This window comes from Periplaneta americana, chromosome 6 (genome assembly GCF_040183065.1).
Source record: "Periplaneta americana isolate PAMFEO1 chromosome 6, P.americana_PAMFEO1_priV1, whole genome shotgun sequence".
NCBI classification, from domain to species: Eukaryota; Metazoa; Arthropoda; class Insecta; order Blattodea; family Blattidae; genus Periplaneta; species Periplaneta americana.
Genome location: NC_091122.1, coordinates 33,131,459 through 33,148,575, shown reverse-complemented (window position 1 = coordinate 33,148,575; position 17,117 = coordinate 33,131,459). Strand labels below are relative to the sequence as shown.

Here is a 17,117-nt window from a genome sequence, read left to right as displayed (position 1 = left end):
ACATAACATTTAACATTTAACGATTTACTGTTCGAACTTATTAATCTTCAGTGTGACCTAAGAGCTAAAGATCGTTTGAATAATACTACTAGCCTGATTGAGTTTTACAAGACTGAACATTAGCAATAATATCCACGACTACACAGGCTGGCTGTGAAAATGATTGCTATGTTTGGCTCAACATTTATATTTGTGAGCAACTGTTTTCTATAATCAACTTTAATAAAGGCAGACATCGAACATCTGTAACTGATGTTTCATTATGATCAGTAGGTTACTGTTTCTTTCAGCTGCCAACAGCATAAAACCTCGTTTTGATGTACTGATAAATAAAAATATAACAAAATGATATTGTACATTTAAGTAGCTATAGAATTTCTATTACTTACTTACTTACTGGCTTTTAAGGAACCCGGAAGTTCATTGCCGCCCTCACATAAGCCCGCCATTGGTCCCTATCCTGAGCAAAATTAATCCATTCTCTATCATCATATCCCACCTCCCTTAAATCCATTTTAATATTATCTTCCCATCTACGTCTCGGCCTCCCTAAAGGTCTTTTTCCCTCCGGCCTCCCAACTAACACTCTATATGCATTTCTGGATTCGCCCATACGTGTGCTACATGCCCTGCCCATCTCAAACGTCTAGATTTAATGTTCCTAATTATGTAAGGTGAAGAATACAATGCGTGCAGTTCTGTGTTGTGTAACTTTCTCCATTCTCCTGTAACTTCATCCCTCTTAGCCGCAAATATTTTCCTAAGCACCTTATTCTCAAACACCCTTAACCTATGTTCCTCTCTCAAAGTGAGAGTTCAAGTTTCACAACCATACAGAACAACCGGTAATATAACTGTTTTATAAATTCTAACTTTCAGATTTTTCGACAGCAGACTGGATGATAAAAGTTTCTCAACCGAATTTCTATTGCTTCTGTAAAATAAATATTTCTTTATTAATTAATAATAGTTCAACATAGTTTTGCAAACACTGAACGGGAATTCATTTCATAAGCACTCGTAATAGTACTTCCTTTTGTGTAGGCCTACATTTTGTAGGAGATCACCCCTTCTTCCAGTCCATCCTTATACAGAGTGCAGCTAATATCTGCATTCCGCTCATGAGCTATGAGCCGGCTCGGAGAGCGCAAACCTTGTGCAGGCCTGAGATAGATCATTCTGTTAAATATCAACCCCAACATGAACACGCCTTTCCAGCATATCGATGGCCCAGAACCAGACTGTTCTACGTCCAACTTTTTATAAGAAAGAAATCTGTGTTTCATTGTGTTCCAGTTCTTGTCTGCATATATGAATCGAGCAAAATTGTAAATATTCCTCTCCATAAGGTTGCTTTGAAGCTATTCCACATTGTTTCATGAAGCTTTGAATGTCAGGAGCTTAAAATAGCTCTGTTGAAAAAAAAAAAAAAGGTAGTAAAATGGACTTGGAACAGTCGGGTTCTGGGCCATCGATATGCTGGAAAGGAGAGTTCATGTTACGACGTCTGTAAGCTATGTGTATGAAGCTTAGGCAACTCCGTGAACTTCCGTGAGAGCTAAACAATACTACTAAAACTGAAAGTGATCAGTCAGTGCCATACAAACTGTACAGGAAAATAAACTGTGCTCTATTATACGTGTAAACTGAACATCGTTTTCCTTGTAGAAAGCGTCATATTTGGGTGCGTTTAATGAGGCACACGTATGTGTTATGGGTAACTATAAATTATTACGCAATCAGAGGTTTACGAAATGCGTTTAATGACACGTTACAATGCTCACAGTGTCTGCGAGCACCGAGATCTTAAGAGGCGTGTAAAGACATAGCTATTAATTATTTTAATTTCGATCTTGGGGAAGGTCAACAAACTACGACACAAATGCGTTGCGACTTTTCGTATTCACGGCCGACTCTTACTTCAGGGATAAGCAACTCAAGATATGAGGAAGCCTAACAAGGAAACCTTCTTTAACATCAGGTCAAAACGCCATTGGAAAGTTTAATTGTGGATAAATACCATAAAGAAAAATTGCCTGCAAAAGTTCAGCTGCAGTTAGGGTTACAAACTGGAAGCTACGAAAAATGGGTTGGAAAAATTCTGTAAAATATCTCGTTTTACTAACATTTGAGCAACTTAATTTTGTTGTTAACAGAAACGTATCTTGCACTACACTCGAGGTATAATTTAAACTAGATCAGTTCCTACTATGAAAGTTTGGTAAAAGAGCAGTTTCTACTATGAAAATTTGTAAGAAACTCCCCACCCTATTTGCCAATAAATGTCCAGCATAATAAAGGATCTATTTCTACTATGAAAACTTGTAAGAAATTCCGACATTAATTGCCAATAAAAATCAAGCATGATAATGGTTCAGTTTCTGCTATGAAAACTAGAAAGAAATTCCCCACCCTATTTGCCAATAAATCTCCAACATTATAAAGGATCACTTCCTACTATATAAACTTGTAAAAAGAAAACTCTCCACAATTAACTGCCAATAAAAATCCAACATCATAATGGTTCACTTCATACTATGAAAATTTGTAAATAATTTCGCACTCTATTTGCCAATAAATCAACAGCATGATAAAGAATCATTCCCTACTATGAAACTTTGTAAGAAATTCCCAACCCTATTTGCCAATAAATCTCCAACATGATAAAGGCTCAGTTCCTACTATGAAAACTTGTAAGAAATTCCACACCCTATTTGCCAATAAATCTCCAGCATGATAAAGGATCAGTTCCTAAATAAATCTCCAACATGATAAAGAATCAGTTCCTACTACGAAAACTTATAAGAAATTCCGCACCCAAATTTGCCAATAAATCTCCAGCATGAAAAAGGATCAATTCCTAAATTAATCTCCAGCATGATAAAGGATCAATTCCTACTACGAAAACTTGTAAGAAATTCCGCACCCTATTTGCCAATAAATCTCCAGCATGATAAAGGATCAGTTCCTAAATAAATCTCCAGCATGATAAAGGATCAGTTCCTACTATAAAAACTTGTAAGAAATTCCGCACCCCATTTGCCAATAAATCTCCAGCATGATAAAGGATAAATTCCTACTATGAAAACTTGTAAGAAATTCCTCACCCCATTTGCCAATAAATCTCCAGCATGATAAAGGATCAGTTCCTAAATAAATCTCCAGCATGATAAAGGCTCAGTTCCTACTATGAAAACTTGTAAGAAATTCCGCACCCTATTTGCCAATAAATCTCCAGCATGATAAAGGATCAGTTCCTAAATATATCTCCAGCATGATAAAGGCTCAGTTCCTACTATGAAAACTTGTAAGAAATTCCCCACCCTATTTGCCAATAAATCTCGAGCATGATAAAGGATCAGTTCCTAAATAAATCTCCAGCATGATAAAGGATCAGTTCCTACTATGAAAACTTGTAAGAAATTCCGCACCCCATTTGCCAATAAATCTCCAGCATGATAAAGGATAAATTCCTACTATGAAAAACTTGTAAGAAATTCCCCACCGCATTTGCCAATAAATCTCCAGCGTAATAAAGGATCAGTTCCTAAATAAATCTCCAGCATGATAAAGGCTCAGTTCCTACTATGAAAACTTGTAAGAAATTCCGCACCCTATTTGCCAATAAATCTCCAGCATGATAAAGGATCAATTCCTACTATGAAAACTTGTAAGAAATTCCCCACCCCATTTGCCAATAAATCTCCAGCATGATAAAGGCTCAGTTCCTACTATGAAAACTTGTAAGAAATTCCGCACCCTATTTGCCAATAAATCTCCAGCATGATAAAGGATAAATTCCTACTATGAAAACTTGTAAGAAATTCCCCACCCCATTTGCCAATAAATCTCGACCATGATAAAGGATCAGTTCCTAAATAAATCTCCAGCATGATAAAGGATCAGTTCCTACTATGAAAACTTGTAAGAAATTCCGCACCCTATTTGCCAATAAATCTCCAGCATGATAAAGGATCAATTCCTACTATGAAAACTTGTAAGAAATTCCCCACCCTATTTGCCAATAAATCTCCAGCTTGATAAAGGATCAGTTCCTAAATAAATCTCCAGCATGATAAAGAATCAGTTCCTACTACGAAAACATATAAGAAATTCCGCACCCAAATTTGCCAATAAATCTCCAGCATGATAAAGCATCAATTCCTAAATTAATCTCCAGCATGATAAAGGATCAATTCCTACTACGAAAACTTGTAAGAAATTCCGCACCCTATTTGCCAATAAATCTCCAGCTTGATAAAGGATCAGTTCCTAAATAAATCTCCAGCATGATAAAGGCTCAGTTCCTACTATGAAAACTTGTAAGAAATTCCTCACCCTTTTTGCCAATAAATCTCCAGCATGATAAAGGATCAGTTCCTAAATAAATCTCCAGCATGATAAAGGCTCAGTTCCTACTATGAAAACTTGTAAGAAATTCCCCATCCTATTTTCCAATAAATCTCCAGCATGATAAAGGATCAGTTCCTAAATAAATCTCCAGCATGATAAAGGATCAGTTCCTACTATGAAAACTTGTAAGAAATTCCGCACCCTATTTGCCAATAAATCTCCAGCATTATGTAGGATCAATTCCTACTATGAAAACGTGTAAGAAATTCTCCATCCTATTTGCCAATAAATCTCCAGTTTAAAATTCGAAGCCGATTATGTTCTCATTCGTGCTCTTGAGATGGGCACAAAATTGACATCCCTGAAGTGACACCAGGAAAACATCTTCACAGCTAAACGTTACCTCGTGCATATTGCAGTCTCACCTAAACAATGGATCATATTGTGATTGCAAATTAAGACTGTGGCTAAAAATACGCGGAACAATAGAGCAATTTATCCGCGAAGGCGTTAAAAGTAATTAAAACTTACCGGATTTAGACACTGGGTTGACCTTGACGCAAGCCACGGAGTGCAAATTCCTCTGTTCTGCGTATCCGGCGAGGGCAACGCAGGCTGCGAAGAACGTCACGTGCCATAGAAACGTGAAGCACACGGCGAAGCCTGCAAGTAATAATAATAATAATAATAATAATAATAATAATAATAATAATAATAATAATAATAATAATAATGGGTACCGTACTCCAGAAACTGCTGTGACAAAAGATGTCACTGTATTGTGAGACTTTTCAGTATAAACTGACAGAAAATATAAGGCAATAAAGAAGACATGTTATACTACTGTAATTTCAAGACTTGCCAGAATATTGATGTAACTCTCCCAGATGTATAATGAGACGGACATGAATCTTAAAATAGGAATATGACGCATGTGAAACGTCCTACACAAGCCATTTTCAACGGGTGTGCCGCGAGAAAATGAAAATAAAGATTGTGGTAGCAAAAATTGGAAAAATAAAAGTGAAAAAGTAGCAGTGGCGAAGCACTTCACAGGATTTTGAAGCTTAGCCTAATAGTAATAATAATAATAATAATAATAATAATAATAATAATAATAATAATAATAATAATAATAATAAATTGTAAATTACTGTATGTTTTATTTAACAACGCTCGCAACTGCCAAGGTTAAATTAGCGTCGCCGGCGTGTTGGAGTTTTCTCCCGAAGGAGTTCTTTTACATGCCAGTAAATCTACTGACATGAGCCTGTCGCATTTAAATACACTTAAATGCTATCGACTTGGGTCGGAATCAAACCCGCAACGTCGGGCACAGAAGGCCAGCACTCTACCAACTGCGCTACCCAGGCCAATTTATATTATATCTTTATAGAACATACCTGGGAGCAACAGTAACAAATATAAATGATACTCGGGAGGAAATTAAACACAGAATAAATATGGGAAATCCCTGTTATTATTCGGTTGACAAACATTTATCATCCAGTCTGCTGTCAAAAAATCTGAAAGTTAGAATTTATAAAACAGTTATATTACCGGTTGTTCTTTATGGTTGTGAAACTTGGACTCTCACTTTGAGAGAGGAACATAGGTTAAGGGTGTTTGAGAATAAGGTGCTTAGGAAATTATTTGGGGCTAAGAGGGATGAAGTTACAGGAGAATGGAGAAAGCTACACAACACAGAACTGCACGCATTGTATTCTTCACCTGACATAATTAGGAACATTAAATCCAGAGGTTTGAGATGGGCAGGGCATGTAGCACGTATGAATGAATCCAGAAATGCGTACAGACTGGTTGGGAGACGTGAGGAAAAAAAAAGACCTTTGGGGAGGCCGAGACATAGATGGGAGAATAACATTAAAATGAATGTGAGGGAGTTGGAAAATGATGCTGAGGACTGAATTAATCTTGCTCAGGAAGGGACCGATGGAGGGCATATGTGAGGGCGGCAATGAACCTCCGGGTTTCTCATGTGTAAGTAATAATAATAATAATAATAATAATAATAATAATAATAATAATAATAATTTTTATCATCCAGTCTCCTGTCAAAAAATCTGAAAGTTAGAATTTATAAAACAGTTATATTACCGGTTGTTCTTTATGGTTGTGAAACTTGGATTCTCACTTTGAGAGATGAACATAGGTTAAGGGTGTTTGAGAATAAGGTGTTTTGAAAAATATTTGGGGCTAAGAGGAATGAAGTTAAAGGAGAATGGAGAAAGCTACACAACACAGAAGTGCACGCATTGTATTCTTCATTTGACATAATTAGAAACATTAAATCCAGACGTTTCAGATGGATAGGGCAGAATCCAGAAATGCATATAGTGTGTTAGTTGGGAGGCCTGAGGGAAAAATACCTTTGGGGAGGCCGAGACGTAGATGGGAGGATAATATTAAAATGGATTTGAGGGAGGTGGGATATGATGATAGAGAGTGGATTAATCTTGCTGAGGATAGAGATCAATGGCAGGCTTATGTGAGGGCGGCAATGAATCTCCGGGTTCCTTAAAAGCCAGTAAGTAAGTATAGAACATAATACGAAATGGAAAGATAAAAATTGGAAATTTTTTTCCTTTGGAAAGAAAAGAAAATTCAACCTTCAAACTAGAAAATCACCATAATCAACTAGCATATGTAATAATGGGGGGAAAATGGTTAGGTTTTACCCTTGGGATATTAAGTAAGCTGATCCTGACTATAGCCTATCGCCAGGTTAACATGGAATTTCAAGAAAACCATCGTCAGAAATATCCATAGTCTTCATCGGGATTTTAATTCGTGATCTTGAGTTCTGAGGAAATCCCAATAATCATTAGGCAACAGAAATTGATTTGAAATAGAGAATTTAACTGGCGCGATTGATAAGGCATGAGGAGCAGTTAAGTGACGGCAGTGACGAAACTAGAATCCATTTTAAAGAACTGAAAGACAAGAGCGTTAAGTATTTACAGAAGGAGTATACCTCTCATACCACAGAAATGTCTGCATGCTACCAGTTCTCGTAATCCTCGCTGGACACGCCACTTTCACATCCACTGGGGTGAGGGAGATAAGTTGTCAGGACCGCGGAAGCCAGCCAGCAGCTAAGGAAATTACCGGCCTTACGTAACAGTTCCGGATAAAAACTGAATTCAAGGAAGCAGTTGTTAGGGAGGAGTGTAGTGATCCACAGAATATAGGCTACTATGTTTTTGTATTTTCAGTCACTTTTCACTTTAGAGGGCGTATTTATTTTTTATGTCCAGTTTGTTACGAATAGAACCCTGATTTCCATGCAAATGCATGTTATTATAAGCTTGTTACACTTCTGAAACTTTGCAAATATTTGTTTTATGACATCGATTCCAAATAACCGTACTTTTTCCGTACATATTTGCATGTTTTGGCCTTTTGTGAAAGTAAATTTCCAGCATAATATACGTATTTTGGAGATACTAGATTTTAATAGGCTTTTATATTACATATTATGTCCTTTTTTCTGGCTTAAGTACATATATTCAGTGAGGGAAGTGAGACGGTATGCGCCGGTATGGAATACCGCCATTGGTTTCTATCAAATACCTTACTATAATAATACCGGACAGCTGTATACTAGTAGCATTGGCATGAGTGCGAAATATCGCGGACCTGACATCTAGCTGAGGGGGATGGAGTTACGTCCACATGCACAAATATTAACATAGCGGGATTCGGACTATTGTTTAAAACGTGAGTTACTAATGTGGAATAATATATGAAACACTTAAGAAATGTTGAATAGTATTTAATGTAAAATTATTACCTTCTATCAGAGCTGCATATTATGAGAATATTGCATACTTCTTATTACTTTCTGCAATTATTAATTGTTACATATTTTTTTCTTTGCTTTAGTGAGACAAAATCAGTTCTGACATTAGGAATGAATTTATAATAATGCTTTATATACCCATTGCTGACAACTGCAAAAATAAAAATGGTAGTATTCTGATGCTTGTAATAATTATCAATAAAGGCATGTAGACAACAATAAAACTTAATTTGCTAAAACCTTAAGATTTCCAATATATTTTAACTTCTATTCATTTATTAGCCCTAAATAAAAAAAGCTAATTTTTATTGTTCTATCAACACAGAGATAAAGGCATTAGGCATAATAACGAATTTTGTTGGTTCACGTTTTATGTACTGTCGGAAATCGAAAGTACGATTTGGAGCAATTTGTAATGCTGCAATTGTCACAATTATAAACAGCACACATACACCCTGACATTTTAACACAGCACTAATTAATAAAACTATTAACTAGCCCAGCAACAATATACATTGCAGTTGACTACAGCTTGTTTCGCGAGTATCTCCACACCGGCAGGTAGGTAACAGCACCAACGTCGTTCGCACGCAAAACTGCTAGCTGTCCGGTATTATTATAGTAAGGTATTTGTTTCTATGGCCAGAAAACATACCGTTAGTGAAAAATGACATACCGTCACTGAAAAAATGTGATCGTAAAAATTTGTTTATATAATATTTTTTCACAGCAAAGAGTACTATCTGTTTGCTTCGTAAATCTAAACCACAGCCTTCTCGAACTGTATTCATTGTGTATTTAGACACGCTTATTTGATAAGCTCAACCCCTGGAATGTTTACAACGGTAGTATTTCAAGTATAGAAGGCTGTGGTCTGTAGCTTGTAGTGGGCATTGTTGCCAATTTAGTGACCGTGTCATTTTTTGTCGCACTTTTTATTAGTAATTAAGTAAGACACATTGAAGCTTTAACATTATTTTAAATGAAAAGTATCAAAGGACATTGTAAAATGATCTAGTAAATAACTGAAATAACTTGAAATAATTTGATTAAGAACTTTAATGTGTTGCGTAAACTTCAAAGATTCGTGTTACTGGCTGCACGAAACAATTTATTGTATACATCATTTATGTGTACAGTATGTTGTAAAGGAGCGGGTATGCCTTTTTTTTTTTAAATCGAAGTTTGACAGAGGAAAATCTTGGGGTAGCATACCGCAAAGGTTTTTTCCCCATTTCCCTCACTGCATATATTATGATATGAACTTGCATAATAATGCCTTTTAAGAATGTTGCTTTACGATAAGCGCCCACTTACTGTAGGGACATAATTGGTATGATTGTAATTAATGTTTAGAGTGGCATTAATTCTGTAAGTCTAAAATGTATTCCATCCTCTTAATCGTGCAGACTTGACCTAAAATTTATAATTTGAGTCATGTGGGCTACGTACTGGGGTTAATGGCTAAAGGATTATCTGTCAAAGTCCAAAGGCAGGTCATCGCACTGGCTGCGGCGTGGGTACGCCTTCGTGTAGACGCGAATCACGCAGACTTCAAAGGTCACCGCAGCGTCACTGTGCTGTGACTGAGAGATATAAGCTTCTTAAAATCGCTCGTTCTTTTCCGGATCCTGTAGGCCTACATGATGTGGGGTTCTAGAGAAAACGTAATAATGATAAGAAGGAACTTTCATAGAATACGTAATTTATTTTGTAATAATAATAGTAATAATAATAATAATAATAATAATAATAATAATAATAATAATAATTACCTCTGACTGAGGTTCTGGCTGATATGTACATCTATTATCAGGCAGTACATCTCACTTGACGACATGTGTCAGAGGAAGAACAATTGTTTGTATACATCTGAAGTCTGATTAGTGGAATACTGTATGCAGCTAATCGGCGATGTACAGTATGCATTAGAGGGGAAAAGGAACTGGCCACCCTACTCCATTATCTCCTGGCCTAGCTGCCTCATGAGTGATGCCTTATTGGTGTTACTTATGAGGTTCAAACCTGTCTTCGGACAGTTGACTAAATAATAATAATAATAATAATAATAATAATAATAATAATAATAATAATAATAATAATAATAATAATAATATCTTCCAAGTGAGAAAATCTGTGTATCTCGGGCTAAAAACGCGATTTGTATAAACGTTAATAAAATCTATAAATTATTCCAACCGAATGTGCTAATTCTTTCAGAAAGTGTTTAAAATGCGTGTTTACACAGTATTCTATCACTCGTTCCGATTTTCGACTCAAACATTTCCTAAAAATTTAGTTTTTGCAAAATTTTAAGCTTTAGGCCTATAAACATTAATAAAAATTACAAATCTCACCGGATTTTTCTAATTTCTTTAAAAAATGTTAAATTATTATTATTATTATTGTTATTATTATTATTATTATTATTATTATTATTATTATTATTATTATTATTATTATTATTAACACTAAATTTGTTCAAGAATTTGTACCTTCATTTTCCAGCTATAATACTAAAATACAAAATGTGAAATCTAAATTGGAGTTTGTTGAATATTTCTAGCATTTTATTTTGTTTTATTTTTTTTTTTTTGCTTGCTTGAAGAAGACCGCTGTGAAGACACAGAAACTTGAGAACTTGCTTGACCCGAAAGTTGTATCAGTAGGCCTACTAAAAGTATTGCGCTAGTCAGATGTTATCCATTGGAACCCCAGCGTACATGCAACTGTGATGTTAGAAAGCATTAGTGTGTGATACGAGTTACGTAACAGGGCGACCATTTTGTTTACGTTTCGAAATCTCTCGCGAATACGAGCTCTGACTTAAGAGTACCACATCGGACATTTTTGCAGTTAGCTGTGATTTACTGTCCTTATGACCTGTCGGCTTCAAGGGATTTACGATTAATGCGCCTGTTGAGAAAGTATTCAGGCCAATATATTTTATACATAAGAGTGAAGCAACATTACGAAGGTGTGCACTGCATTCTTAACATGTACAGTAACATCATCTTCAGTTACTGTAAGTTAAACTCTTTGTGTATCAATTCAGGGTGTATGTTTTAGTTCGGGCGCCCTAGCTCTGAACTTTTGGATCCCTTGTTGACAAGTTTACATATCCAAGTTGCTTTTCTTTTTATCACGCAGAATGTTGTCTATATTCTTTTATCTAATGGAGTTTTTGATTGAAGACATAATTATACAGGGTGTTTCCGAGGTAGTGTTACAAACTTTCAGAGATGATGGCGAAGGGCACATGTATCAATTTGAGATAAGGAACCATGAACCGGAAATGACTGAGTCGAAAGTTATAAGCAAAAATAGTTGTGTGGAAATGGAATTGTAATTTGACACCACGTGCCCTCCTTCCCTTAACCTTTGGAACAGTCGTGAGAAAAAAGTATGGGCCGGATGTCTCCTACGTGGGTACTTGTGCGATGCAATCTATCAGCTTGTCTACTGTTCCCATTGGCTCGTCCACACCTGTGGAGTAACGGTCAGCGCGTCTGGCCGCAAAACCGGGTGGCCCGGGTTCGAATCCCGGTCGGGGCAAGTTACCTGGTTGAGGTTTTTTCCGGGGTTTTTCCTCAATCCAATACGAGCAAATGCTGGCTAACTTTCGGTGTTGGACTCCGGACTCATTTCACCGGCATTATCACCTTCATTTCATCCAGACGCTAAATAACCTAGATGTTGATACAGCGTCGTAAAATAACCCAATAAAAAGTAACCCATTGGCTCATCCGTATTCGAAAATCAGGTCTGCTAATTCCGCTCTCGTGTACTCCTCCATTTCACTAGGACTGATCGACTGGACACTGCAACTTGTACACATACACTGCTGTATACTGACGTGCATATCAGGACCGACCATGTCCGTTACAAATTACGCTATCTGCATTACTTTAGTGTAGTTTCCTGTCCCCATCCCTCAGACAGCGCACTGAATGGAATACTGTAAGTAGACAACGTAAACAACGTCAGATGAATACAGTATGTGTAAGATGTATAGATAAATACACATAAATAAGGTGTACAGAGGAATAAAATTATTTCATTTCCACACAACTATTTTTGCTTGTAACTTTCGACTCGGTCATTTCCGGACCGGGGTTCCTGATCTCAAATTGATACATGTGCCCTTCGCCATCATCCCTGAAAGTTTGTAACACCACCTCGGAAACACCCTGTATAAATAAATTATTTTTTTTTAGAAATACATATTTGGCAACAATGTCTATACCCTTTCCTGTACAACCTTAATTTTATGTTGTTGTTGTTTAGTCAACTGTCCGAAAACAGGTCTGAACCTCACAAGTGATGCGAAGAAGACACTACTTATGAGGCAACTAGGCCAGGAGATAATGTATAGGGTGGCCAGATCCTTTCTCACGCCATTGCATACATCGCCGATTAGTAAGAAGGAAAATAATGAAAAAATTGATTGAACCAGTTTTGAATAAAGTTATTTTGTGATACTTTTTCAAATAAAGACCAAATTCTGTCCAATAATTCACGAGATATCACTGTGCAAAAAAAAAAAAAAAAAAATACAGATTAGAAAGTCACGTTTCGGTACCAGGCACACGCACAAATTTTTGGAGCCAGTTTTGAATAAAGTCATTTTGTGATATCTCTTCGAACTATGACTATGAAATAAGCGGGGCTTGGTTAAAATCCTGTTTGAGACAAATTACCTGGTTGAGATTTTTTCCTTGGCTTTCCCTCAAGCCATTAAGAGTAAATCCTGGGTAACTTTTGGCGCTGGTTCTTGGACTCATTTCGCTGGCATTATCACCTTCCTTTCATTCAGGTGCTAGATAACCACAGCAGTTGATAAAGCGTCGTAAAATAAACCACTAATAAATACAAAATCCGTTCAATAATTCACGACGTATCGGTATGAAAACACAAATAAAGTACCTACACAGAAAACCACGTTACAGTACCTGGGACATGAAAAAATTGTTGGAACCAGTTTTGAATAAAGTCATTTTTGTAATATCTTTTCGAATAAAGACCAAATTCCATCAGTACACGTTTCAGAAGCGTACATGAGACATGAAAAAAATTGTTGGAGCTAGTTTTGAATAAAGTCATTTTTGACACTCCTTTATAACAATTGTTCATTTAATTATTGTATTAATCGGGTTATTTGTAATTATACTATAAAATGTTTAAATTAAATATTATGATTTCAACATGAAAATGTATTTCTGTTATAATAACAAGAGAAAATAGCAGTACATGTAATTAACATTTTAAAACCTGTATTTCGCTTTTCTCAGTTGACATTACTGAATAACATTCAATTTCTTTATTGCAGTAATCGTTATTGCAGTCCACCTCTGCTTCGGCATGTGGACGTGAGCCCAGCAGCCGGCTGGTCGGTCTTGGCCCTTCATGGGCTGTAGAGCCATGGATTTACTTTTTAGTCGTTATTAATCTATTTCGACTCCACAATGTCTAAATAGATTAATTATTCATATATATATATATATATATATATATATACAATTATAAATATTTTGTGAGCGAATTTTAGATATATATTATTTACATTTTTATTTTATTCACGAAATCATAATAAATGTCACTCGAGGTCTGAGATTACTGTAGATAAAATAATTATAATAGACTGAAAACAATAATTTTAGTTTACAACATAGACACAGGTTTAAACTTTAATTTGGTATCAATTGGAATTCTACTTTTTGTCCGTCGGAAGGATAGAAAATGTCGGAAAATGTGAAATAGGAGAAAGGACATTGAAGATGGAGTAAGGTATAGAAAGCTTTTATTATAAATGCCCAAATAATTATGAAATTATTGCGATAATGGGTACAGGTTATATATTTTTGAAAACTAGAAGAAATGAACTTGCAGAGGAGGAAAAAACATTATTTACCAAAATTTTGAAGAAATCTAACATTTCTGGAGTCGATGTGTTGTATTCATAAAAAAGTTATTATGGAATTTTTTAACGTTGTTATTCATTTAATACTAAAAAAAAAATTAGGAAGTCTGTTTTATTAATCAATGATTAACATAAAATCACATTTTAATGTAAACAATTCTAAATTACTAAATGAATAGACAAAAATGAAAAAATCGAGTAATAGAATTAAGAAGCGAACTCATCTTCAATAACATCACTTTCTTGGCCACTCTCATCTGCTAGTGAAAGGTTCGGTAAGAGGTTCGCAAACGTTCACTCAACTCTTAGTCATAGGTTAGTGTGTCTTGAACTGATTGGGGAATCAGTGGTAGGTAAGCAATAATTATTAATTACGTGGTAAGCTGTAGGTTAATTCGAAATGTCTCGCATTGCTACATTGCTAATTTACGTGTAATTGATTTAATCATTTCTTTATGTTGTCAGAAATAATAATAATAATAATAATAATAATAATAATAATAATAATAACAATAATAATAATAATAATAATAATAATAATAATAATAATAATAATAATAATAATAATAATAATAATAATGTACGAAATGGAACTATAAAAGTTGGAGATTTATCCTTCGAAGAAGTGGAAAAATTCAAATATCTTGGAGCAACAGTAACAAATATAAATGACACTCGGGAGGAAATTAAACGCAGAATAAATATGGGAAATGCCTGTTATTATTCAGTTGAGAAGCTTTTGTCATCTAGTCTGTAGTAAAAAAATCTGCAAGTCAGAATTTATAAAACAATTATATTACCGGTTGTTGTGTATGGCTGTGAGACTTGGACTCTCACTTTGAGAGAAGAACAGAGATTTAGGATTTTTGAGAATAAGGTTCTTAGAAAAATATCTGGGGTTAAGGGGACGAAGTTACAGGAGAATGGAGAAAGTTACACAACGCAGAGTTGCACGCATTGTATCCTTCACCTGACATAATTAGGAACATTAAATCGAGACGTTTGAAATGGGCAGGGCATGTAGCACGTATGGGCGAATCCAGAAATGCATATAGAGTGTTAGTTGGGAGGCCGGAGGGAAAAGACCTTTGGGGAGGCTGAGACGTAGATAGGAGGATGATATGAAAATGGATTTGAGGGAGGTGGGATATGATGATTGAGACTGGATTAATCTTGCACAGGATAGGGACCGATGGCGGGCTTATGTGTGGACGGCAATGAACCTCCGGGTTCCTTGAAAGTCATTTGTAAGTAAGTATGTAAATCAAAACCCTAGTGAGATTACTGTTTATAAAACTGAATCTTCAAAATAATATTATTTTTAGTAAGTTGTTTGTGTTTCATTATATTTCATTTTCCAATTCTTAGTTTATACACATACGCCTTTTTCTCAGAAGTATTATTTTTGACTTAATATGTTTTGCTTGTAAATTATTTCAATAATGGAAATAAACTTGAGACAGTGCCGCCAACTTTTTTTATAACATATTGTTTGTGACTATTTACAGTGAACAATCAATTATCAGGTGAAAGCTTTAAGTATGCAGTTAACGTATAATGCTGAATAATTATCACTATTATAAATCAATATGTTGAGTGTTCATATCATCATAGCCTTTAACTGCAATTTAGGCCACATCAGTTTTATACCTTTGTCGCTTAACTACTAGCCAAAAAAGTGAATACGGCCTTGTGGTTAAAGCATGTTAACTAGGCCAGTGTGACTGGCACGAGATCATGTTTGACTTTCCTCGGTATGATTTATTTAACAAGGGTCATCGGCTTGTTTATAAGAAACAGAATAGGTACAATAAACTTGACTTTTGCATATGCCACTTTTCATTACATGTGTACGATATTTTCCTTTCCCCAGCATTCTTAAAGCTTACGGTCTTCCTCTTAGCCTCTGCATATGATATATGTATACTTACTTACTTACTTACTTACTGGCTTTTAAGGAACCCGGAGGTTCATTGCCGCCCTCACATAAGCCCGCCATTGGTCCCTATCCTGAGCAAGATTAATCCATTCTCTATCATCATATTCCACCTGCCTCAAATCCATTTTAATATTATCTTCCCATCTACGTCTCGGCCTCCCTAAAGGCCTTTTTCCCTCCGGCCTCCCAACTAACACTCTATATGCATTTCTGGATTCGCCCATACGTGCTACATGCCCTGCCCATCTCAAACATCTGGATTTAATGTTCCTAATTATGTCAGGTGAAGAATACAATGCGTGCAGTTCTGTGTTGTGTAACTTTCATCATTCTCCATTCTCCTGTAATGATATATATATATATATATACCTTAATGTTGTGTACCAGGATTTAAGCTAGAAAATAAATAATTGTCGCAAAAATGCACAAATGAAAATTTATATTTGTGCAAATTGCGAAAAGCTTCTGCATTATTCAAATAATTGTAGGTACAGAAAAATAAAATTAATGAGGTATGAAAAACAAAAAGTTATGTAATTTGTTTCTTGCAATTTTATTACTTTCAATCTACCTTACCACACTCTAGATATAGTCTACTTATGTAAGTAAATCACTAGACGTAGGTAGTATATTTAGAATCAATTTCTGTTGACTTTACATCACATTAAAATATATTATTTTATGGACACTCTAAACATTGACATTCTTCATGAGTAGGCCCTTCAAGATTTATTGTTAGCAGAGTGCTAACTCTTTTTACTGAAAGGCGGTTTCTAATTACAGTTTTTACAAGATTCATGCAACTAAATCCTCGCTCACAATTTACAGTATGCGATGGAATTATGTAAATCAATTAGAAGAAATTGTTCACTTAACTTGTTAATTTACACGAATTGTACCAATTCTTTGAAATCCATTCTTGAACAACTATTGCTCAGTTTCTTTTTGGACGTTACCCATTTCATTAGCATTCATTTCAATTCAGATTCTGCAGAATTGATTAGTTCGTACTCATCTCTGGTTTCATTTTCTCCTTTACCATCTTCGTTTCTGAAGTCCAATGTGGTTGTCGCATTTTTGGA

The 17,117-nt window shown here is 35.4% G+C and overlaps 1 protein-coding gene across 1 annotated transcript in view; it reads right to left on the bottom strand.

Moving 5' to 3' along the window:
• The window catches only part of LOC138701184 (patched domain-containing protein 3-like), a 333,215-nt gene that overhangs the window by 33,722 nt on the left and 282,376 nt on the right, over positions 1-17,117 (bottom strand). The window contains exon 6 of the mRNA XM_069827813.1: positions 4,885-5,016. Coding sequence (XP_069683914.1) covers positions 4,885-5,016 — 132 coding nt within the window. The remainder of the gene's footprint in view (positions 1-4,884; positions 5,017-17,117) is intronic.